Source organism: Tamandua tetradactyla, chromosome 23 (genome assembly GCF_023851605.1).
Source record: "Tamandua tetradactyla isolate mTamTet1 chromosome 23, mTamTet1.pri, whole genome shotgun sequence".
NCBI classification, from domain to species: domain Eukaryota; kingdom Metazoa; phylum Chordata; class Mammalia; order Pilosa; family Myrmecophagidae; genus Tamandua; species Tamandua tetradactyla.
In genome coordinates, this window is record NC_135349.1 from 48,630,278 (window position 1) to 48,654,028 (window position 23,751).

General features: G+C 45.4%; 1 protein-coding gene across 5 annotated transcripts; it reads right to left on the reverse strand.

The window, feature by feature from the left end:
- On the reverse strand, window positions 1-23,667 carry PMM2 (phosphomannomutase 2). Of its 5 annotated transcripts, none has more exons than XM_077141858.1 (8): window positions 23,522-23,667; window positions 17,419-17,530; window positions 15,440-15,516; window positions 13,761-13,852; window positions 10,528-10,627; window positions 10,281-10,356; window positions 8,711-8,826; window positions 1-1,094 (listed from the first exon to the last, which is right to left on the reverse strand). In XM_077141858.1, exons 1-8 carry the CDS (start codon window positions 23,585-23,587, stop codon window positions 996-998), a joined length of 738 nt encoding a protein of 245 aa, XP_076997973.1. In that variant the 5' UTR covers window positions 23,588-23,667; the 3' UTR covers window positions 1-995. The 5 variants fall into 5 exon arrangements, with proteins under 5 accessions (XP_076997973.1, XP_076997976.1, XP_076997977.1 ...); XM_077141861.1 differs by lacking the exon at window positions 1-1,094 and adding an exon at window positions 5,786-5,969; XM_077141862.1 differs by lacking the exon at window positions 1-1,094 and adding an exon at window positions 5,786-5,996.
- Window positions 23,668-23,751: the final 84 nt, after the last annotated feature.

The following is a 23,751-nucleotide window of genomic DNA, read 5'->3' on the forward strand; positions in this document are numbered from 1 at the left end:
CAGTCCTGGAGGCTTTTGCTGCAAACAATAAAATCATTTTAATTTCCTACTTTTCCCTTTGAAAGGTCATTACAGTATCATTGAAAAAATCAACCACTGGAGCCACAACCATCCAGGCGGTGGTGGGGTGAAGCGGAGCGGCAGAGGTCACAGTGTGTCTCACTGCTGCGCGACCCGGCCCGGCTAAGGCCTGCAGGGGTGGGGGTGGGGGCAGCCCTGGGCCCTGCACTGGCATGAGGACAGTTTCTCTGAACTGGACCCGGCGTCCGGGGGTAGGGCTGGTGCCAGTCCTCGGCCAGGAGCCGCTGGTTCCTATTTCCCTCCCTCTGGCAGGGCACAGAGTGCCAGCTGGGCTGTGCAACATGTAGTGAACCCAGTGGCGGCTGCAGTGGCCCAGCTGAGGGCCAAACCCTCTGGGTCGGTACCTCCTGGGCTCTCACTTGCCTGACAGGCCGAGGTCAGCGGCTCACAAATGGGTCTGAGGCTGGGAAGAGCCACCCAGCCACTGACCTCACTCACCAAAGGCCACAATCCTGTGGGTTTCAAAGCCTCCTTCAGGCCGACACTGGGGGGAGCTCAGCCCTAGACACCCTGTCCTTTCATCACCAACCCCTTTTTGGCAGGGCATCCAAACACTGACCCCCAACAGGTGTCACGGGACCCACATGGGGAGGGCCTGGGCACATGTGTCCCTCCATGTAGGATTCTAGAATCATGGGGAAGTTTCCCAAAGCACACGTGCCATGATGGCACCTACCAGGCAGGTCTCAGGCTGGGGGTGGGAATCTTCTGTTTGAGGTATTTCTTGAGCAGTGTTCCCCTCCCTCTGGCATCATCTGGAGGGGGGTGTCCGCAAGCTGTCGGGGATGGTCTGATCAGCATGGAGGGCCTGGCAGGGGCTGGGCCAGGGACGCTCATGAGGGAGGAGACTCAGGCATGTGGCCCAGGATGGCTTTTGGGCCTGCTAGCCAGGGCCCCCCACCGGGGAGGGACCGCTAGAAGAGTTCTTCGCAGATCCGGCGCGTGTCCTCAGGTGTGGTCACAGTGTAGCCCATGGTTCTTGGGTCTGTGAAAATCTCATGGTCATTGCCGCCCTGCAAAAACCAGCAGCAGAGAGGCGGGCATCAGCCGGGGACCCTGGACCGCTCCACTGCACCCCTGGAGCCAGGCGGCCATGGCCGTGGGAAACTTCAGATGTGGCTGCGGGGAGAAGTGCCTCTTCATCGCCTTCATCTGTGTCTCCAGGAGAGGAGCAGCCCACATGCAGGCATCACTGAGACTCGGCTGTCTAACCTCACCTTGAACTGCAATTTAGCTCAGAACAGGTAATCATGCCTCTGAAAGAAATCACGATCTTCCTGTGAAGAGCTGGTTAGGGCTTATTTTTCTATAAAGACAACCAGGAGTCTATAAGAGAAGGCAGAACAGTGACAGCACTCTCACAGCTGTCAGCTTGTTTTAACCATACTCAAAGTTTTCTCCCAAGTGACGGAGTGTTAGCAGGGCCTTAGTACAGAGCTGCGCAGCAAGAGTTTGTGTGTGATGGAAACGGCCTAGCCCTGCTCTGTCCATGGCCCTGGCCACGTGACTGCTGAGTGCTTTAAGTGTGGCTGGTGTGACCGAGGAACTGAGTTTTAAATTTCACTTGATTTTACTTCATTTAAATCTGAACAGCCCTTTGTATCTGGTCTCTGGAACCCAAGGGCCTGGTTTCATGCAGGTCTCCCACTGCCTGGTGGAGTGCCTGGGGCAGCTCCCATCTGTGAAATGGGAGTGGGGGTGGACGGAGCCCCGGGCACTGTGGTGAGAAGTCAGCCAGATGGCCAGGGAAGCCTCTGGAGCAGGGCCTGGCTGATGACAGCCGTCACCACATCTGCTAGCACAGCTCTCTAAGTGTCCTCCCACGTTACTTCCCTCATGCGGCCCCCGAAAGGCTCCTTCTGCTAGGTTGTAGCTCTGAGGAACACCTAGATATGCGTGGGGTGGGGTGGGGTCCTCTGGGTCCAGAGCTCTAGACCGTGCAGCAACCCCCCCCCACCACACACTCACGTCCTGGGCCCCTGGTGTTGCACTGAGAGCTCTAGGACCGTGCGGCACCCCCCCCACACACACACACTCAGGTCCTGGGCCCCTGGTGTTGCACTCAGTAAGGCATCTGCCACTCCTCCATCCCCAGCTCTGCAGGAAAGCCCTGAAAATAAACTGGGGAAAATGGATTTTCCTCATAATGCAGATTTTTTATGAGGGCGACTGGAGCAAGACTGCAACTCCCTAGAAGCTCTGACTCCCTTTTAAAGGCGTGGCACTGAAATTTCCTTTGTATTCTCCGCTTTGTAAGAGCAGCCCATCCCCAAGCTGACTGCTTCCCCAGAGGAGGTGAAGGTCAGGGCTGCGAGGGCCAGGAGAGCCGGGTGGGGGTGTCAGGAAGTGCCGGCCTTGGAGCTCCTTCGAGAACATCCTTCCCTGGTGCTGCTCAGGAGCCCGTTGGCACCTCGTGTACCACACACGCACTGGAAAGAGGCTTTTGGTAGCTCAGCCAGCATCTGCCAGCCAAACACATGTAACATTAGTTCTAGTACTTCTTATGATTAAAAAAAAAATGTCAGATTTCTCATAGCAATGACAGATTACCACAGTGAAACTAACAAAGGAAAAACGAACACTTGCTCTACCCACAAAAACCAAACACTCATGCAGGACAATCTCACTTCCTCGTCAGCCGAGAACCACTGATTTAGTACTCAGGGACTGGGTACCTCCGTGGGGCACCTCCTACTGGGCAGTGGGGGCCTGGTCTGAAGCAGACAGCATGTGGCACTATCAGGAAGGGGAAGTGCAGGTGGAGGCATCTGCTTAGGGATGCTGTGGGGTTGGAGGGGAGGCAGCCAGCTGGGGGTGGGGGACCAAAGGGCCCTGCAGGTGACAGTGGCACGGTGAGAACCTGGGAATGACTTGAAGGGTACTGACTGGGAAACTACCGGAAGGTTTAGAGCTGTAGATGAAACCCGGTTTACCTGAAGGATCTCTGGGAAATGGTTAGAGGCGAGGAGGGATGCAAAGGTACAAGCAGAGGGAGCGGTTAGGAGGCTCTGCAACTCAGTAGGGTGGACTGAGGACCAGGCCATTACCTGGGAAGAGTGACGGCTGCCACACCTGCCTTCCTGGAAGAGGCTGTCATGTGGGACTCAGGCACCCAACGGGGGCCTCATTTGACGTGGGTTTCCTGTGGTCCTGTTGGGAAAGGGGTGTCTGCAGCTGAGCTGTGTCCCGTGTCACTCACTGGTGCTCAATAACCAGGCCCAGAAATGCGAACGTCCAGGGAGGGTGAGACACTGCCCACCCTGCTGGGCACTGGCCAGCAGGAGCATCTGCACCACCCAAAAATGTCCCTTCTTTGTGACCCCTGGGTGCGCTGGGCTTCCTTCCCCACCTGCACCAACTCGTATAACAGAAGGCGCAGGATTAGGAGCACCAGAACCCAAACCCTGAGCTGGTGGGAGAGCCAGAGCTGCCAGAGTAACAGGACTTCAGAGAACCGGAAATTTCAAGCCTGGATTTGCTAAAAGGTACCTGATTCCAGTCGGGGAAGCTCAGCCTCCCCAAGTCTCCAAGGACAAAAACCCTGTTTGCTGAAGGAAACAGGAGGAATAAAATGAACTACCATGTACCTGGCAGCCTATTCCTATTTAAATCCCTAAAAGGGCCAAGGTGCAAGAAAGCACCGTGGGGTGCTGCTCAGGCCTTGGGGGATGGGCCCGGTCACCCAGCAACACCGACCACCCTATCAGAGCCCAGTGGAGAGCACACACCAGGAGTGTCCACTGTCTGTCCTGCATGACAGGAAGCAGGGCTGGGCCTGCTGGTTTTCATCTCATCTCCAGTGCACATTTGCTGCATGAAAGCCAACCCGCTGCAGACAAAATGTGGCTTCTTTGTAGTTCAGACTCTTGCTGCTTGTGGATGTCTACTGGCATTAGTTATATGCCAATAAGCATAAATAATTCATCGATCTTCTTAGCTTTATGGGTACCAAGGCCAAGGAGACAAGGGTTCTGTCTTTAAAGAGACTGGAGCAGCAGGTCTCGCCCTGGAGGTGGGTCAGAGTTTGAGAGAGCTTTCGAAAGGTGGCCCAAACCAGAATAACTCAAAGTGACCACGTGATCGACTGTCCTTCCAGGGCTGAGAATCAGCGGTTTCAGGATACAGCATGGGGTGGCAAGTGGGGTGGCTGTGGGTTAAGGCCCCTCGGGTGAACCTGAGCCTGCTATGGCCCTGAGTAGCTGCCTGACAGGCCAGAATGTCTTCTGGAGACACCAGTAGCTGGACCTAGGGCATGGCGTGAAGCCTGATACACTCCAAGGGCCCTGGACTTAGGTCTCCTTGCAGAGGCACTGCAGTGCAGAAAGAGGCTAGGGGTTGCTTCTCCCTTGGGGCTCGTCCAGTCCTCCAGTTCTCTGGATCAGTGGGCATTGGACCCTGCTGTTCAACGGAAAGGACAGCCAGCAAGCACCAGCAAGCATCTTAGATTCAGGATTAGGCAGGGGCCTCGGCAAGCACTGAGAGCTCCTGGCTCCCCTGCATAACATCCTGTTTCCTGTCCTCCCAGTGATGCCAATGGGATTTCTCTGCAGAGCGGTGGAGAACCTCTCATCTACTCCAGCCTCCTCCTGTCAGCTGAGAAAACAGACCCTAGGGTACAGCCACTTGCCCAGGGTTCCTTGGAAAGTGAGGACCTTCGGCATCACCATGCCAATCTCAGCCTGCCAATAGCTACACAAGAGAACCTGGGTCTCAACTTTGCTGCAGAAACAAATGTACTAACAGAGGTTTGGCCACCACCATTCCATGTGCTCGTCAGCCCGTGGGGGGGTCTAGAGAGGGCAGGCGATGGCAGGCACGCAGCAGCAGAGAGTAAGTCTGGAACCCGGGCCAAAGAACAACTCCATCTGCAGCACAGACGATCCAACCAGGGTCACCAATTCATACCTCAGGTGAGCGGGAAGGCACCTATGCCGGGGAAAGCAGGGTCACTAAGGGGCTCCCTATCTCTTAAGACAATTTTGCTAACAGGTAAGTCTTTTTATAACTTTCTTAAAGGAAAACTGAAGGCTAGGCCCCTATGCTAGGAAAGATGCCAGCTCACACGGCCTGCATGCCATCCTTTCGTGAGCTAGGTCCTGGGTGAGCCGCTTTCTTACCCAGCCCCTTCAAAATAGGAAATGTCCCCAGGGAAGTGCCATGAGCATGAGGCTCAATGAGACAAAGCCAGGGGCGTGGGCAACGGTGCTGGGGAGTGGTGGGCCGGATGTGCACTTTCCTGGTCTCAAAGCTCAAAGCCTGATGCTGGCTGCCCGCAAGCTGTTAAAAGAGGGATTTTCCTTTTAAACATTTCTGGTGAGTAGAACATTACACAATTTAACATGAAAGGAAAGCCTTTAGCATTTGGCAGTGATGTGGGATAACAAGAGAAAGGGCTCCTGGAGCTCGCTGGGGCTTCGGCCTCCCCACCCACCGCCTCTGTGGAAGATGACATCACTCTCTTGTGGGGCTGCCGGAGGGCAGACCGTGGAAAGTGGCTCTAACACTGAGAAAGGGATTGAAACCCTGTTTCCATTCCTTTTTTCAATGTGGTATTTTAAAATTTTATTTTCAACAGATAACGCATTCACATAGTTCAAAAATAAGATAGCATCGTAGTACTGTGTCCCTCCTAGGCCATCCCCACCCCACAGTGACTCCTGTAAACTCAGACTACCGTTCTGCGTTTACAAAAAAAACAAAAAAACACGGGAGGAGCAATTTTATTCTCCTTCTTTAGAGAGAAGCATCATATAATACTTAGTATCCACCCAGCAAACCCCCCAGCGCAGATGGGCCGCAGTGTATTCCCCTTGTCCTGTCCTGAGGAAGGGCAGGGCTGTCCAAACCCTGAACCTGCGTGCATGTCGCTTCACTCACGCCCCAGTATGCTGGTGGATAAATTACCCAAAATGGAACTGCTGAGTTAAAGAGCAATTAATAAAGTGTTACAATATTTTAATATTGAAAATGTCCCAAAGTCACATCACTCAAATAAGTATAACTGCCTTGCCTTCCCATTCGGAAAGGCTGAGGGGGTAATTCAGCTGGTCCAGCCCCCCTGGAAACGGCTGCTAAGCATTCTGCGTGCGTGTGTTTCATGTCCCTGCCATCTCTCTCCCTGCAGCAAAGCCAAGGCAGCCCAGGCTGGGCCCAGGGCCTCCAAACTGAGGCCACAGCAGGGTTTGAATAAACACCGGCTGTTGTGGCTGATGGGAAGGGTGAGGCGGTTTCTGGGACTGACAAGTATTCCGAAAAGCAAGGGCCAACACTACTTCACTCGGATTGCTCAAAGCAGGGGAACACCACTGCCTAACATCAGACAGCATGGGTAGGAGGCTTCCTAAACCTTTAGCCTGGCAAGGAAATGACTCTTTTCTGACAGCTCTATAGCTCAGGTGCCAATTCCCTGGAAGCCAGCAAAATATTCTGCTTGGGTGTAAGGAAAGAAAGGAGCTTTCAAAATGTCTATCACTGACTATGAAAAGAAGTTTAAAGTTGGCGGATCGACTGCTGTGTGCCTCAAGTTTCAAGAACTGACGTGTTGCTTAAAGGTTCAGCTCCCAGATGATGCTCCCCCTTCTAGGGGACGACTGATGGACAGGATCAGGGACGAGGACCAGGGATCACGTGGCCCGCTCACCACGGCTCAGTGACAAGGGCAGAAGGCAGACGCAGAACGTGCCCCCAGGGAAACGGTTAAAGCAGTTCCGCCTGAGTGACAGACTGTTTAAAACCCTGTTTCCAAAGAGGAGGAGAATAAAATAAACGGAAAAAGCTGAAAATAAAATTCAGAACATGCAGGGAGAAGAGCCTGGGAGGAGGCAGGCCGGAGGATTGGCTGTTACTATCGGGAACTTTCACTTTCTGCTTCATACTTGCATTTCCAAATTTTTCTACAATGAGTACATATCAATTTAGAGTCAGGTGTGGAGGCTCCATTAAATAGTATTCGTTTTTTAAAACAGATTAAAAAAACAGAAGAATTAGTGTGTGGTAATTAGGCTGAGATGGTTAAACATAACAAACTTTCAGAAGTCATTTTCCGATCATTTCAAGAACTGTACTCCATTCTGCAAAGGGGCAGCAAACCTAACTGAAGCTTCTAGATAGCTATTTACATGCATCAAAAATGTAACTGGTACAGAAAAATCTGTTTTAACATCATAATAAATAACTCTCTTCTAAATTTGTAAGAAATGGCACTGAGTTGGAAGGTTTGAAGTAGCTTCTCGCATTCCTTAGATCCTAGATATAATCTCATTAACTTATTATTATTTTCTTAGGCATAAAACTGAAGAGTGAGTTTTTTCAAACCCTGTGAAAATATGCATTCAAGGCATTTCAAGAGAAGGATACAGTTATGAACTACTTCTCTCTGTCACTGAGAACAGTAGGCTGAAGGCTGCACCTCCTTAAGAGTGCCATGTCTGGGAATTCGCACAGTATCTTCCCCGCCTCACTAGACAGCCAGCTTGCTGCAGCGGCAAGCATGCTTATTAAACGACAGCTGCACTTGCCCTGGTATCACCAGTTTTGTCATTAGCTTTAAGACCTTGGGCAATTTGCTTACCCTTTGGGTCCCAGTTTGATCATGCTGAAAGGAGGAAGCAAAACTGTGCTATACTGCAGCCCCCTTCCTGCTGGAAGACGATAAGTTAGAGACCTGGCTGAAAAGCAGGTCTATCACCTAACAGACGCCAGCAGAGTATTTTAGAGCAGATGGGCGCGTGGAAGGATGAGAAACTTTTATAAAGCAGCGTTCATGCTTCGCCTCTAGTGGTTGCAGGATGACCACGAAGCCTAGAACAGAACCCCTGGTCGCAACCTAACACCACTGGCTGTCATCTGAGAAGAGAAGCAGAGTGGCAGAGGACAGGAGTAAAGGGAGACGGCCCGGAGACACCAAGCCCAAGGCTGGACTTGAATGTTCAGGGGGTGGGGGAGGGAGCTGAGCCTCTTCACTGACCATCATGCCTTTCCCACAGGCCAATGACCAACCATCCCAGGGAGAGCCTGGCTCTGCTGCCACAGAAGCTCTGAGAACATTTCTTCCATGTCCTCTTCCTGCAGTACCTGCTCTTTACAATGGGCTCTGTTCTCTTCCCAGTTTAGATTTAGTCCCGGACTTGGCTTTCTGATTCCCGATACACAGCTTTCGGCACCCTCAGTGTGTGACACGCAGGACCGGTTCTATCTCTTAGCTGTCCCTGATGCCCTTTCCTGAATTTCAGATGTAGGGGTTCCCTGGCCCATTATTTAGGACTCCTAGTGCTCAATGCACAAGCAGAGCCTCTGGGAAATTAATACATGGACTACTAAGAATGGCAAGGGCCTTTGAAATGCAAAGAGGATTTGACAACAGCACCAGGACAGGTGTCCTGGAAGGCACTGAAGCAGGCAATATTAAATTCAAAAGCCACAGTGAAAAGCATCAACTTAACACACAGTATGATTCTAGCCTCTGCTGAGGGAGTGTCAGGTGTCTGAGCGTGGAGAATAGAGGCTTAATCCCCTCCCACCCCCACCCATATGACAGAAGCTTCACTGATAGAGCTGGGCTGGTAGGTTTAGTGTGGGTGAGGGGAAAAAGCCAACATAAACAATGAAACCACAACAATTCCATACTTACTGGCATGGTTTTGTCTCCAAAGAAATAAATGGTCTTATAGCCGTCCTTTTCCACATGTCCCAGGCAATACCTTTTATCCCAACCATCAGGAAAAACGTCAAAGCTTATCTGGCCTCCTGCCAGGCAGAAAGGGGAAATACAAAAGGTAAAGGTGAAAAAGAGGCTAATGATATGTCACTTAAAAAATACAGAAGATGTACAGATGCCATTGGATTGACTCACTTGATTGTGTGTTCTTTGGTCCAATTGCCTTCTCATATCTTAATACCGGACATATTAATATAGCCCCAAATGGATTCACTCTTAAGGATATACCCTGTCTTCATCTATAGGGCTGTTTGTTTTAATAAACAGAAGATGGAATTTCAGATAATTCTGCCCCCCTCCCCGCCCAATACACAATGTAATCGTTGTCACCAACTGGATGGCTGCTTACTCTCCTTTAGGGATGGGTACTAGAAGCTAATCCTACATTCTTTTTCCCCCAATATTATTTTGCCTGGGTCTGAAAAATGAGACACAGAGTGCCAACTCAGACTGAGGAATGCATTTGCATTTAAGTGCTCTGTCAAGCCAGTGAGTTTCCATGAAGGATGCTCATGAAAAATCTGATGACAACCTCATTCAGTTGAGCTCGTCTTGAGCTTTAACCCACCCTTGGTGAAAATGTCTTGAATCAGACTGCATTCCGCTCATCTTATAAGAAAAATGAAAACCATATTGAAGGTGATTTACAGGCACCTTTCACAGGCAACAAAAACCCTTTCAAACCTTTGTCAGAAAGATGTTCATCTCATAGTTCAAGAATACTTAAAAATCCACCCATTTATCTACTGAACATATTTTCTTTGCAATTCCAGTTTTCTTAGAGCCCATAGCATTTATCAAAGCTAGTAAAATAAGGGGGCTTTAAGGAATGACTAACTAGCTTTGCCAGGAGAAATCAGTTTGCTTAGAGGATTCGACAGGTATATTCCACCAAAAAACAAGGCCGAGACATCACTACTGTGGGAAGAATTCTGCACCAGGCACCAGAGGACGATAAGCTCGGGCACTGCATCAATAAAACCTTTTTGCAAACGTACTCAAATTCTTTCTTCTTTTTGAGTCTCAGTTTTTGGATCTGTACAATCAACTCAATTGCTTTCTCAGGTTCCATGTGATTCTCCCAAACATTTTCAGTTTAATTTATCCAAGACACGCACACACACACACTCTCTCTCCTACAGGGTTCAATACAGTGCAGTACTGCAATCCTGCTCAGAGGTGTGAGGGGACAACGTCACACCTCGTCAATCAAGATACTCTTATTCTGACCAGGGGTACACGTAGAAAAAACCCCACTGGAGAAGAATTCAGAACCAAATTCAACAGTCTTGAAGTTATTTAGAGTAGGCAAGCATCACTATGGCCGAAAGGAGAGTGGTTTTCCTCTCCAGACTGGTCTATTCATTTAATCCTCTTCTCCACCTTAAAACTGGGCACCATGCAATCTTAAAAGCCCCATGGCCCATGACACATTCCTGGAAAAAGGTTAACAAAATCTGAAATACATTTGAATATACAATACCAATAGAAAATGTGAGGCCTTTTCCTGCAAACTCTTCCCGCAGATCCGCCACAAATTTTTGTCTTATATTTTCTTTCTGAGAAAAACAAAAAGATACAGATTGTCTATTGTACTGCAGTTTAGAAGGCATACTTTAAAAGAACAAATCTATTTATTTTCCTGAAATAACTACTCGCCACAAAGCTGACCGTCTTATCTCATTTTCTTGAGCTCAGCAATGCACCAAGGACATTTCCAAAAGACTCACTTTATCGAGTTCGTAGAACTCAATCCGTTCTTCTTGGCTGCAGCTTCTTCCAATAGGGGACACATTTAACATCCCATTTCGGAATTCAATGAAAGTGCCCCTGAGGAGAAAAAGGGGAGACAGGGTTGCCAAGATGCATTATTTGCATGGGCATTATAGATGGATAAGCCAGGATAAAAAGTTGGGCAAGTCTGAAAAGTTGAGGCCAGTCTGACCCACATCTCAGAGCTGAGCTGTGTGAGATGACGACCGTGACTCTCGGGTGGCCCCGAACCTTGGGCTGTGGCCAGTTTGAGATGAAATGGCTACAGACATAAAAGACACACTGGATTTCTCAGACTCAGTATGAAAAAGGAATGAAAATACTCATTATATAGGTTAAAAAGATTCTATTTCAGACATGGGTGAAATAAAATATAATCTTAAAACTAATTTCACCTGTTTCTACTTGTAAAATGCAGCTTTAGAAAATCAAAAATTGCATACAAGGCAATCTATTTCTGCTGGACAGTGCTGATCTAGGGTATTTCAGAATTAATAGAGCTATGAAAATGATGATTGCACTACAAAGCAGTTCCCTGAGGAGTTTGAAAATCTACGTCCCAGAGACCTATTTTGCTAGTGAACTCTGAACACTGATTTTACCAAACAGGGCAACAAAGAAAAACTTGTGAGAATTGTCTGTCAGGCCTCAGGAATGAATGAAGAAACTCTACCCAGTGCTACACTGCTCCCAGTGTTTGATTTTCAGATCAAACAGAAAATGAGAACGGTCTAACGCTTTTTTTTCTGATTAAAATAAATGCATTTATTATACCTTTTCATTGAGTAATTTTTAGGAAAGTACAACCAAGTTTGGAATTTTCCAGGTTAGAAAGACATATGATGAGATACATACATATAAGACCATATATTTAACTCTACTAAATGTATATATATGTTTTCTTTTTTTTTTTTCCACATGGGCAGGCACCGGGAACCAAACCTGGGTCTCTGGCACAGCAGCTGAGAACTCTGCCAGAGCCACTGCTGCCCCTCTATTTAATATTTTTAAATTAAATTTAGCAAGCATATTCACAATTCAGTATCTTCTCAACTAACCATATTTTTTTCTGTTGTTCCCATCTAACATTTTTAAGTTACTTTGAATAAAGATATTTCCAAAAAGACTTTTCTTTTTCTATCACATTTCCAGCTTCTCAAAATAGTTTTTTTTAATTTCAAGTAATTTCCAGCTTCTCAAAATAGATTTTTAAAAAATCTCAAGTAACCTAAATTTCAGTTCTGACAAACGAAATTCAAGTGTTTTGTGACAAAAATGTATACTCTTAAGGCATTGTTCAGCTCTAACTGTGGATACCATGGACCCCCAGAAACACTTCCTGTCCTCTTCTGTTGTTTTAATTATACAGCTCTAATCTCCAGCCACAGGTCAAAACTGAGTGACCACATACGAGCCGGGAGCTGAGGACCTGGCTCTGGGCCAATGGCCTCCCACCACGCTGTGGGACTCTGGGCGCTACTCTGAGCCTGTCTGTTCACCTGCGGAAAGGGCCAGTGGCACTCACTCTGGTTAGCTCTGGGTTGTGAACATGAAATGTGTCAGTGTATGTAAAAGTACTTTGTAAACTGGGAAGCAAGAAGGACTCAAGCAAGGTAAACACACCAAAATCTCCATCACCTGGACCCCTGCCCCTTCTGTGCTTCACTTGTAGAAAAAGAGGCAAACGATACGACGACACTGATGCGCCTAGTCTAGGTGTGCACTGTGGTGCCAGGGGAATGGCCGTCATTCCCGGGGACCACCCTAGGGCTGCAGGTTCTAAATCACCCAAAAAACAACTCAATTATTTTACCCCAGTTCAAAGGCACATTGCTACACTGATTCTCAAGGCAGGAGGTAAGCGGATGCATTTTTGAAAGTCTTCTTGGAAACAAGGGTTAAGTGGCCCATTAAGCATTCGAGTTGTCCCCACGGATGTGGGCCCTGTGATACCCCCTTGCATCTGCCTGACGACTGTGGCAGCCAGTCAGTGTTGATACCCAACCTGCAAACCTGGATCTTAGGCTATTCCAGAATTACAGCTCTGCTGTCTGTCTCCCTCACTAAATGATAAAACTCTTTGAGGACAGGATGATATCTGATTCAATTTTCTTTTTTTAAATGCTTAGCCTAAAATAAAGACTGAACTGAACTTGGGTACACGTATATTTAACTTTATTATGGAGAATTCCTAACATCTACAATAGATAATGAACCCTTATGTGCCCATTCCCAGCTGCAATAATCATCAACCCCAGCTCTAGCTTGTTTCATGCATGCTCCTTTTCAGAATCAATCTTAAAAGGGAAGTTCCTTGTATTTGGATGGAAGATGTTGAACAAGCAGCATTTGTTTTATGAATTGTTATAGTGTGAAGCAATTTCTAAAGTGCACCATGAAATTCAACCACCATTTAAAAAATGTTTCTCCCTTCATGATTGAAGTGTTACGTATTAAATGGAGAAAGGAAAAGTATCTAAAAGAAATCACTTATAACCTCACCCACCAAGAGAAACCACTGTTGGTATTTGGGTCCATTTTCTTCTCATCTTTTTAATTGTGGGCATTTATATACATCATTATAATTTTTAAACTGGGATTTGGGATCACACAGTCTCTAGAGCAGGAGGCCCCCAAATCAAATGCTTACAAAGGCCAGGAGGTATGAAAGTGAGAGAAGTAGGCTGGGTTGGGCCCTGGAAGACAAATGCTGGGGACTTCTGGGGATGGGTCCCCTGCAACTGCTGCCCTCTGAGACTGGGGTCCTAGGGTTGCCAAGTCTTAAGATTTGCCAAAATAAGCTGGTGGTCCAAATAAAATGTGAAATCTGACTTTTAAATGATGGCTATCAATTCATATTTTATTTTATTTTAACAACACAGGCCAACCAAATCTGGTTCTGCATGAAGGATTACCTGGGGCCTCCAGTTTGAGCCTTCCAGATTTGGGGTTTTCGATGTTGCTTTTTATCACATCACACTACTTCACAGGCATCTGACCTTTGTAAGCACAGGATTTTCAATGGCTGTCTAAATCTCTATCATGTGGATATGACATCATTTATGGAATCATTTTTATACCACTGGGTTTATAGATGGTTCCAATTACTCCTTTGGATAAATTGGTACTGACCCACCAAACGACAGTGTTCCATTTTCCAGCAAGGCCTCTCTAATAAAAGCAAACCTACCTCTTCTTCGGGAGTTTAATTTTCGCAATGTAGCTCAGACAGTAGTTGATTAAGTCTTGGATTAGGGCCTCACCCAGGTGACCCTGAATATTCTAGACAAAGAAAATACGAGGGTTACTGGATTCAGTGGGAGGCACTTTTAAATGATATACAGCAAACCCAGGTCTTCAGCCAACACTTTGTGAGGCACTTGGCCGATGTAGCACTGACGGCGACATGCTCCACAGCCTGTTTCTTTTTTTCCTTTTTCCTCTGATTGAAAACATTAAGGCAACTGGAAAGGGCTTTGGTCAAAAGCATTTTCTGCTTCATTACTCTGGACTTTTGTAGTCATTAGCTTTCAAATGCTTCATGGAAGGCCCATGAGTTATCTCTGGTGCTTTATTCCATTAAAATATCTACAGACCTTGATAGAAAATATTTGTCCTATGACCAACTAGCACAATTTACTACTGTACTATCAAAGCTACACAGCAGCTCTCAAAAGTCCTTACAGTGAGGCAGCCTGCCCTCACTTCTTTTATCATAATAGGAATATTACATTAAGTATTCTTAAAAATTTAGTTATCAATGTGGAATGGGTAATAATCACATGGTTCAAAATTCAAAATGTTAATTCTCCACCATGCCTCTGCAGAAGCAGTCAACGTTAAATACCCTTTTAGAAAAAAAAATATTTTTTTTTACTTTTTTTTATTGTGTAGTATAACATATTTACAAAGCAAAGAAATAAAAAAGCAGTAGTTTTCAAAGTACTCTTCAATAAGCAGTTACAGGACAGATCCCAGAGTGTGTCATGGGCTACTATATGATCCTTTCATATCTTCAAACTACTCCAGAATATAGGAGGCTAGAGGGCTTAAAGAATCTTTTATCATCACAACTGACTTTTTTTTTAGAGGGCTTAAATAATCTTTTATCATCACAATTGACTTTTTTCCCTTCCTTTTTTGTGAAAAATAACATATATACAAAAAAGCCATACATTTCAAACCACAGCACCACAGTTAGTTGTAGAACATATTTCTGAGTCTGACATGGGTTACAATTCCAGAATTTTAGGTTTTCACTTCTAGCTGTTCTAAAATACTGGAGACTAATTTTAATAACAATGTAGAGGAAACTGCTGTTCAGAATGCTGTGGGATCACATGCTCAGGCAAAACGCCACTCTTAGCAAATGACCCCTTTAGTGCTACCACAGCACAAAGGATTCAAAAAAGCAGGGAAAAAGATCTTACTTTTCGGCCCAGGGAGGCTGAGTGCTCAGGTGGGGGTCAGCGGGTGGCAGGCAGCTCTGCACTCCCCTCTCCGCACTGGAGACTAGGGGCACCTGCGCTGACTGAGTGCTGAGCTCTGATACGCTCCAGCGGGAGAGGGCCCTGCCAATGATAACCTGTGTGGCCTAGCAGGCAGCTGGGGCTGGTTAAGATTTAATGTCTCCCCAAGCTGTCTGTGGTCTATCGCAAAACAGAAACAGAGCAAACACCTGCATGCAAACAAGCACAAATGAAAACATAGCAAACACCTGCAAATAAAGAAGAAGGGAAACATAAACACTTGCATACAAAGAAGCTGAGGGGAAAAGGGGGATAGATGAGGGCTGGGAGAGGGTTGTTGAGTGTGCCCTTGACTTCCCCAACAAACTGTATATAGTAGTTTGGATGCTCCGGAACCTACCTGTTTACATAAGAGCTGCCCATCTTTGTATGCTACCAAGCCATTTTCTGGAAACACATAATCATATTTTTCAACCACTACAACCAAAACAAAAGAAAACTTAGAAGGCAATGGATTGAAACCCATGTTTCTATTTCTTGTTTAACACCTGCTACCAATAAAGCTACTAAACTCAATTAAGGACTGTGAAAGAACGGCTCATCCTAATAGGGAGAGTAGATAAAAGCTCCTTTAAAAAAGTAAGCCATTTTGATTACAAATTTACAGGAAGATTTCTGGGCTGGAGACTAGACACTCAGTGTTGGTTTATTCTGTGTCTCTGCCTCAGCCTCCCCATCTGTAAACAAAGATGTTGACCAATGATGGCTGTCAAACCTCGCTGGAAGGACAGTCACCAGGACACCAGCACAGTGAGTGAAAACAGATTTCCAGGCTCTGCTCTCAGGCTTTCTGAATCAGAATCTTCAGACAACAGGCTATAAACCAGATTTTTATTTTATTTTTTTTGGGTGATTCTTAAAATCAGTCTGATTTGGAAACCACCCACTCTTAATGAAGGAATTCTCAAACTTTGGACAGTTCTTTAAAATGCAGATTCCTGGGCCCTGCACCCCCTAGGCTATGTCACTACGTAATTTGCACTTTCATAAGTTCCCCAGGTGACTCCGATACAGGTGGGTCTTCAACTGTCTTCTAGCTTGAAAAGCTTTTGTTTCTATTGCTACACCCTCTCTGAAATATACAGACACTAACTGACTCTGCACAAGAGCTCTCTGAACAACAAGATGGAAAGGGCATTCGAGTCTAGGGAACAGGATTTCAGAGGCATAATATGCCCATTATCTTGATTACAGTGTTTCTGAAAGGAAAATTAGACATAAGTGGACAGAACATTTTAAAGGGATGCACAGATTACTTTTTTCAGCAGTTGTGAGGCAATAAGTATAGCTTACACAGATTTGAACTATTAGATATTACATTTAGAGCAGCAGTTCTCACCTGGGGGTTATTTTGCCTCACAGAGGACATGCAGCAAACGTCCGTAGACAATTTCTGGCTGTCACAAGTGGGAATGTGGTGCTGCTGGCATCTGGCAGGTAGAGGCCAGAGACGCAGCTACACATCCTACAGTGCACAAAGACAGCCCCACAACAAAGAGTTCTCCGGCCTCAAACGCCAATAGCAAGAATTTGGGAAATCCTGCTCTAGAGGAACTGGATCCAAGCTGTGAGGACTATGGGGGCAACAGTGGTTAAGAGAATGATCCAACTGTGCAACTCTCTACCCAACATTTTACAGATCAGGCACTCTGCAGGCCCTGAGGCTAGAGATGGATAAGCTTCAAGCATATGACATAACCAGACAGTTTCCAGTAATCAAGCATGCGAGGCATTAGCAGGGGTGTGCACTAGAATCACTGGGGTGCTTGCCAGAACACAGCTTCCCAGGTCCTGCAACACCTACTGAGTCAGAATTTCCATCAAAGGGACCAAGAAAAATCTACAGCCTCCCAGGACCCCACGCAGAGATTCTGGTTTAACAATTTGGGGAGAAGGCTGGGTGACTCTCATGGCTAGGGAACTTGGGAAACACTATGTCCAAGCAACACAGATGAGGCACGTAGCCCCAGAGGGTACCTCCGCACCCGGATGAGAAGGACTGTCAGGGTCTGAGCTGAGGCTAGAGGGGCTGTTAACGGGACAGTAAAAAGTATGCTAGGCAGGAAGATTACCGTGTGCCAAGTTTTGCCTTTCTGGGTCAAACTAACATGTGCTTGTTTACAAGTGTTTACCAGCAGCTCCAGAAATTTATTTATAGGATTACAAGCAGAGGGAAAAAAAAAAGGCAGAGAATATGTTTCCCCAAATCAGGAAGCAGAAAGCCTGTCATTTGGGGATGAGGGCTCCAGGCTGCTCAGGATACTTATCCTCCTAAGAAGTTAACCTTTTAGTGAAGTGTAATTAGCCACTATAGTTTACCATCATTTCCCAGTTGCTCCTTCATTTTTTCAAAGTCCGATCCACCGACCACACCAATTTTGATCTTCTGTCTCAATTTCTGTAGCAGGCCGTCCATTTCTTTGGTGATTTTCTACATTTCAAGAAGGAAAAGACAACAGCCATAAACCACAAAAAATCAGGAGACTAAAACTGCAAGAGGAACACAATCCTCACTTTCATATATGCCAATTCAAATCTAGGTATACAGATGCAGTCAAAGATTTCAGTTGTGATGTGGGACATTAAATTTTAACCAGAATATACTTGGTAAATTTTATTTATTTTGCCAAATTTTAAATACACAATACATTAACAGTTGCTATGTACTGTTCCAGATATTTTTTCTGTGCATTTATATACCTATTTATATGCACATATACTAATAGGTTTTGTTCTTTAAAACATAAATGGAATCATTCCATGTTTTGTGCAATGACTTGCTTTTCACCACTATGCTGTAATCTTTCCATGTCAGCACACAGATCTAGCTTACTCCTTTCTAAGGCTGTACTGTTTCCCATTTATGGATATAAGCTGTTGGTTTTAAAGCAAATATAATGAGATTAAAGAAGTTCAGAAATGATTTATTACAATTAATCAAAACCAAGAAATAAAGCTTAAGAGTAAGATGACCAGATTTTTTTACTCTCATAAAAGAAAAGTTTGATAAACAATGGTCTCAATGATATTTATGATAGTTAAATTCCAAATTTTAAAAGAAACTGTAAACCAAGAAGAAAATATTAGACAAATCACAATGACTTAAAAAACCTTAAGAATTCATTAGTTGTTTTATCAATCTTAATTGTATGCATACATGAAATATCTTAACAAAGTTTTCAAAAAAAAAAATTCAACTTCAGTAAATAAACATCTGGAGTTCAATCAACTTTTTCTTTTTAAATTTTTAACCAGTAAAACATATATATGATTAATTATTAAAATAAAGTTGTACAAAAGGGTGTATAATAGATACAGTCTTTTCTACATTTCAGGTACAGTGGAATCTCACCCACTAGACAAAATCTCGAATAGCACCAGCAGACTCCATTAATCACCGAGGACTGTGAAAATGAGTCCCAGAGTCCCCAGCGGTTTACTCACACCTGACATCAGAATGAGAGATAGTGGAAAGGCTCTTCAATGCAAAATATTAAAAATGAGATACTTAAAAGAAAAAAAGCAATATTCCCATCTTCAAACAGAAGCCTAAAGTTATGTTTATCTTATCCTATCCCTCGTGGACACAAAAGAGCTAAATAGTTTTGTGGTCAGTCATGCTGACATAATCTGCAATGCGATGGGGTACAGAAAGTATCTTTTCTCTCCTAAGTGGCAGCAAACATTTTCTGACAGGAAATAAGCCCCAGCTGCCATGACAAGTGAGCACTTGAATTATATCCTACTGCAGCGGAGATCTACAGTACAAGATAACTGTACAGCAAAATTGTCTCAATATTCCCAAATAACTCATGTCGATAATTATAACAATTGCTTTATAAACCACCCCAGAAAAAATAAATCACCGAGAAAGATTCAGATGCTTGAATTGAAGAGGGATGAAGTTAAAAATTCAACTTCTTAAAAAAACCAATTATAAAAGACTTCTTGTGACAATTAGGACTATGGGCCAGGGGGTTGGGGCTGGCACATGAGGGCACACAGGCCCAATCTGGCCTTCTGCCCGTTTCGGTACATGAGTATTACTGGAACGCAGCCAAGCCACTTCATCTACACATCATCTATGGCTCTTTTCACCATCTGAATGCAGAACTGAATAGTTGTGACAGAGATTAGATGGACTGCAATGCCTCAAATATTTACGCTGCAGCCTTTCACAGAAAATCGTTTGCTGAACTCTGGTCTAGGGAGTTAAGTATTAGGGAACTGGGGATACTGGTCTTGGTCTCATAATGACACTGTAGTTAAGACAGAGGACGTCTGTGTCCCTAAGAGATGCGTGCTGAAGGAGCTGGGGGGAAGTACCCTGATGACTGTGACTTAGGAGGTGGTTGGGCAAGACAAATCACAAAAAATGTAGAGATAAAGTTCATATGACAAAATGCCAACTGTGGTTGAATCTAAATGGTGGGGATAGGGTGTCCCCTTGGCTGTTCTTTCAGTGGTTCTACATCTTTGAAGTCTTTCATAATGAAAAGTCGGACAAACAATTCACACAGGTTTATATCCCGTTCTTTCTGAAGGCTATGGCCCCAGATGGAATGGCATTTTTTAGCAAAGGACTCAGCACATTAAAATTCTACTCAAACAACGAACTGTTTGAGAAAGCCCTGGGGTCCACTCTAATTAGATTTTGCCTGGTTAGTTACTTGTTTCTGCAAGAAAAGATAACCCATTCTTCTGCTTCTGGTTTATACTGGACTTATCCATGTTTGGGAATTCATATATTGAGGAAGGGAAAGATTGTATAATGAATATATTTTTTGCTGAAATATTTTTATTTAGAGCAAACAGGAATAACTATCTTTTAATTAGACTTTTTTTTTTACTGTAAAAACTTATTTTCTGGGGAAGAATTAGCTTTACTCAAAGGTCTGACCTTTGCCCTCAGCTACCTGGAGGCGATTCTGGTCCCCTGGAATGTCCTGCCTGATATGAGTGTCTTTGTTTGCCTGGGGGCTTTGGTCACCAAATAGTTGACCAATTATGATGGGGGTTTTAAGCCATATGAGCAGTTCTGACCTCTGGAGGAACTGGAGAGTTAAGCTGAAGGGGCTGGAGACTAAAGGTCAGCCATGCGGGCAGTATATGATTAAGCCCTGATAGAAACTCTGCAAACCAAGGCTCAGGCAAGCTCCCCTGGTTGGTGATACTCTAAGTGTATTGTCACACACAGTGGTCAGGAGAGGGTGACACAATCCAGGACTTCATGGGGAGTGGAAGACAGAAACTTTACGCTTGAACCCTTCCCAAAATTTGCTCTATGCATCTCTTGCCTGATTCTAATTCGTATTCTTCCCCCAAATAAAACTGTTATTGTAATTTTATCACTTTCCTGAGTTGGGTAAGTCCTTCTACTGAATCACCGAACCTGATGGTGGTCATGGGAACCCCTAAACTTGTAGCCAGCTGGTCTGACATGAAGGTTGTCTTGGGTGCCTGTGAACTTGCGGCTGGTATCTGGAGTGAGGGCAGTCTTGGGGGACTGTTCCCTGTGACTTTGCAGTTTGGCAAACTCACTGCAAGTTCAATGCAGAAAAACAGCCTGTTTCAAATGTTTTAAGGTATGTTGGTTTGAAACCGTTGTGTACCCCAAAAAGTTGTGTTCCTTAATCTTGATTCAATATTGCTGAATGGGATCTTTTTGATGAAGTTGTTTTCATGGAGATGTGACCCACCTAGTTATGGGTGGGCCCTTTTGATTAGGTGGTTTCCATGGAGATGCATCTCCACCCATTCAAGATGGGTCACTTACTGGAGTCCTTTACGTGGGAACCATTTTGGAAAAAGCTTCAAAGCTAACCCAGAGAAGTCTAGAGATACAGAAATAAAATGCCCCCAGGGGAAGTTGTTTAAAGAAGCTGGAAGAGAAAGCTAGCAGGCATCACCATGTGCCTTCCCAGCTGAGAGAAAAAAACCCTGAATGTCATCAGTCCTTTCTTTAGTCAAGGTATCTCTCCCTGGATGCCTTAGTTTGGACGTTTTATAGTGTTAGAACTGTAGATTTGCACTTTAATAAATTCCCCTTATAAGAGCTGTTTCATCTCTGGTTATCATATCCCAGCAGCATTAATAAACTAAATCATAAGGGATTACACTGCAGGTCACCTGGTTTCTTTACTATTTCAAGCTTTAAGCTCAGACATTCTGAATCTTTCTGAGAATCTAAAGCACTTTTCCAAACAGCATCCATAACAACTGGAACAGCTTCCGTAGGAAATGGCAAATGTGGCAAACAGCGATGCCCTAGGGTCCAGGGATTTGTAGCAGGTCTGCTGTGTGAAACTGAGAAGGTCAAAACTGCATGGGATCTCAGGTACCTTATGCGTAAATTGGGAATAACAACTATCCTACTTGGAGTGGAAGAGGGAGGAAAGAAGGTATGAGAGGATCCAATGATATTGTGTAAAAAAAGTTTTGGAAATAAAAACTTAGACCAAGGATCAATCAGCCATGGTCCACTGGCCAAAGAGAGCAGCTGCTTGTTTTTGTAAATGAAGTTTTATTGGAACACTGCCATGCCCATTTGTTTACATGTGGTCTATGGCTGCTTTTTTTTTTTTTTTAACATACCATACACCCACCAACCACCAGCATCTCAACCTAAGTTTATTTTAACATTTACTCCCCCATTATTCATTTTCATTCCATATGTTTTACTCGTCTGTTGATAAGGTGGATAAAAGGAGCATCAGACACAAGGTTTTCACAATCACACAGTCACACTGTGAAAGCTGTATCATTATACAATCATCTTCAAGAAACACAGCTACTGGAACACAGCTCTACATTTTCAGGTAGTTCCCTCCAGCCTCTCCATTACATCTTGACTAACAAGGTGATATCTATTTAATGTGTAAGAATAACCTCTAGCATAACCTCTCGACTCTGTTTGGACTCTCTCAGCCACTGACACTTTATTTTGTCTCATTTCACTCTCCCCGCTTTTGGTCAAGAAGGTTTTCTCAATCCCTCGATGCTGAGTCTCAGCTTATTCTAGGATTTCTGTCCCATGTTGCCAGGAAGGTCCACACCCCTGGGAGTCATGTCCCACGTAGACAGGGGGAGGGTGGTGAGTTTACTTGTTGTGTTGGCTGGAGAGACAGGCCACATCTGAGCAACAAAAGAGGTTCTCTTGGGGGTGATTCTTAGGACTAATTTTAAGTAGGCTTGGCCTATCCTTTGTGGGGTTAAGTTTCACTATGGCTGCTTTTGCATTAGAGTTGAGTAGTTACTATAGAAAAAAGGGTCTGCAAAGATGAAAATTTACTGTCTGGCCCTTTACAAAAAAAGAATTGCTGATCTTTGTCTTAGACCGCTGTGGACCTTTAGCAACCCACAAATGTGTGCTATCACTGAACCTCAGGGCCTTTGGAGAACTTGCCAGACAGACTGAACCTGTGGCTCAGAGGATAAAATGACGTGACTAAGGTCACACACATATAACGTGGAATTCTGGGTACACCACTGCCCACTCAGCTAAAAAACAATGGCAGGAAAGGGAATAGGGTAGAGGGGTTGTACTTGAGGACGGTAAAGCTATTTGGGCCCAGCCTCAAATCTCAATGGCTGATGCTGAGCAATCAATTTGTGCAGGAGATAATAGTGAGCCTCATCACAAATGCCGATTTTAGCTGAAACCTATCCATATCTATGGCAGCAAAATCTGGGAATGAGAAGCAAGAACCTAAAAAGTCCGAGAGAAGTCTCAACAGGTAGCCTCTAACTTCAACTCCTCTGCTGTCCAGATCCACTGCAGGGGTGAGAAAGGAGGGTGGTGGCTCACACTTATTAAAGCCTGCTGCGTGCAAGACACTTTTACAAGCTTATTTTATTTCATCTGATCCTCACGAATAACATAAAAAATACAGAATGTCCTCACTTAAAGCTGCAGACTGAGGTGTAGAGAGGTTAAGTGACTTGCTCAAGGTCACACAGTGGTGAAGCTGAGACTCGCCTAGGACTGCCTGACCCCGAATTCTTTGATTTTAATATTAGGCTACACAACACAGCTCATGGATAACGGGACCTCAGAAGGCACATGGCTGGTAAGGAGCCCTGAGCTGTGGTTCAAATCCACGGCCACCAGCCCGCAGGACTTACGGAGAGATTCTAGAACTGCACTTTTCAATCCAGTGCAAGTTTCCTGCTCTCAGGCGTTTTTTGGTTCCGTCCCATCACTCAGAACACCCTGAGGTCTTGAAGAATTGTACAGGGCTTTCTTCACATCCCTCCAAGACACCAGATTAAGACTCAGCCCCTTGGAGTTGGTAGGAGGTCATTAGCCGACCGGAGGTGGTCCTCAACCGCCCTCGCCGCCCACCCAGGGCGTCGTTAGTCCCGTCTGATCCCAGCAGAGGGCTCCACACCGGCTGCCGCCGGCCCACCGGGCGCCGCCTACCTGCCGCGGGGCCGTCAGAGTCCCGTCCACGTCGAAGAGGCAGAGCACTGGGCCGGGGTCCGCCATGTCTCCGGTCCCGTGACCACCTAAGAGGACTCGTTGGCACCAGGAACTCAACCCGGAACTTCCTGGTCCGGCCCACGTGCCGCAGGGCAAGCCGGGAGGCGGAGAATCTACTCCCACAATGCCTGGGGACTAGCAGCGACTACTTGGCTTTGGACCACAGCGAC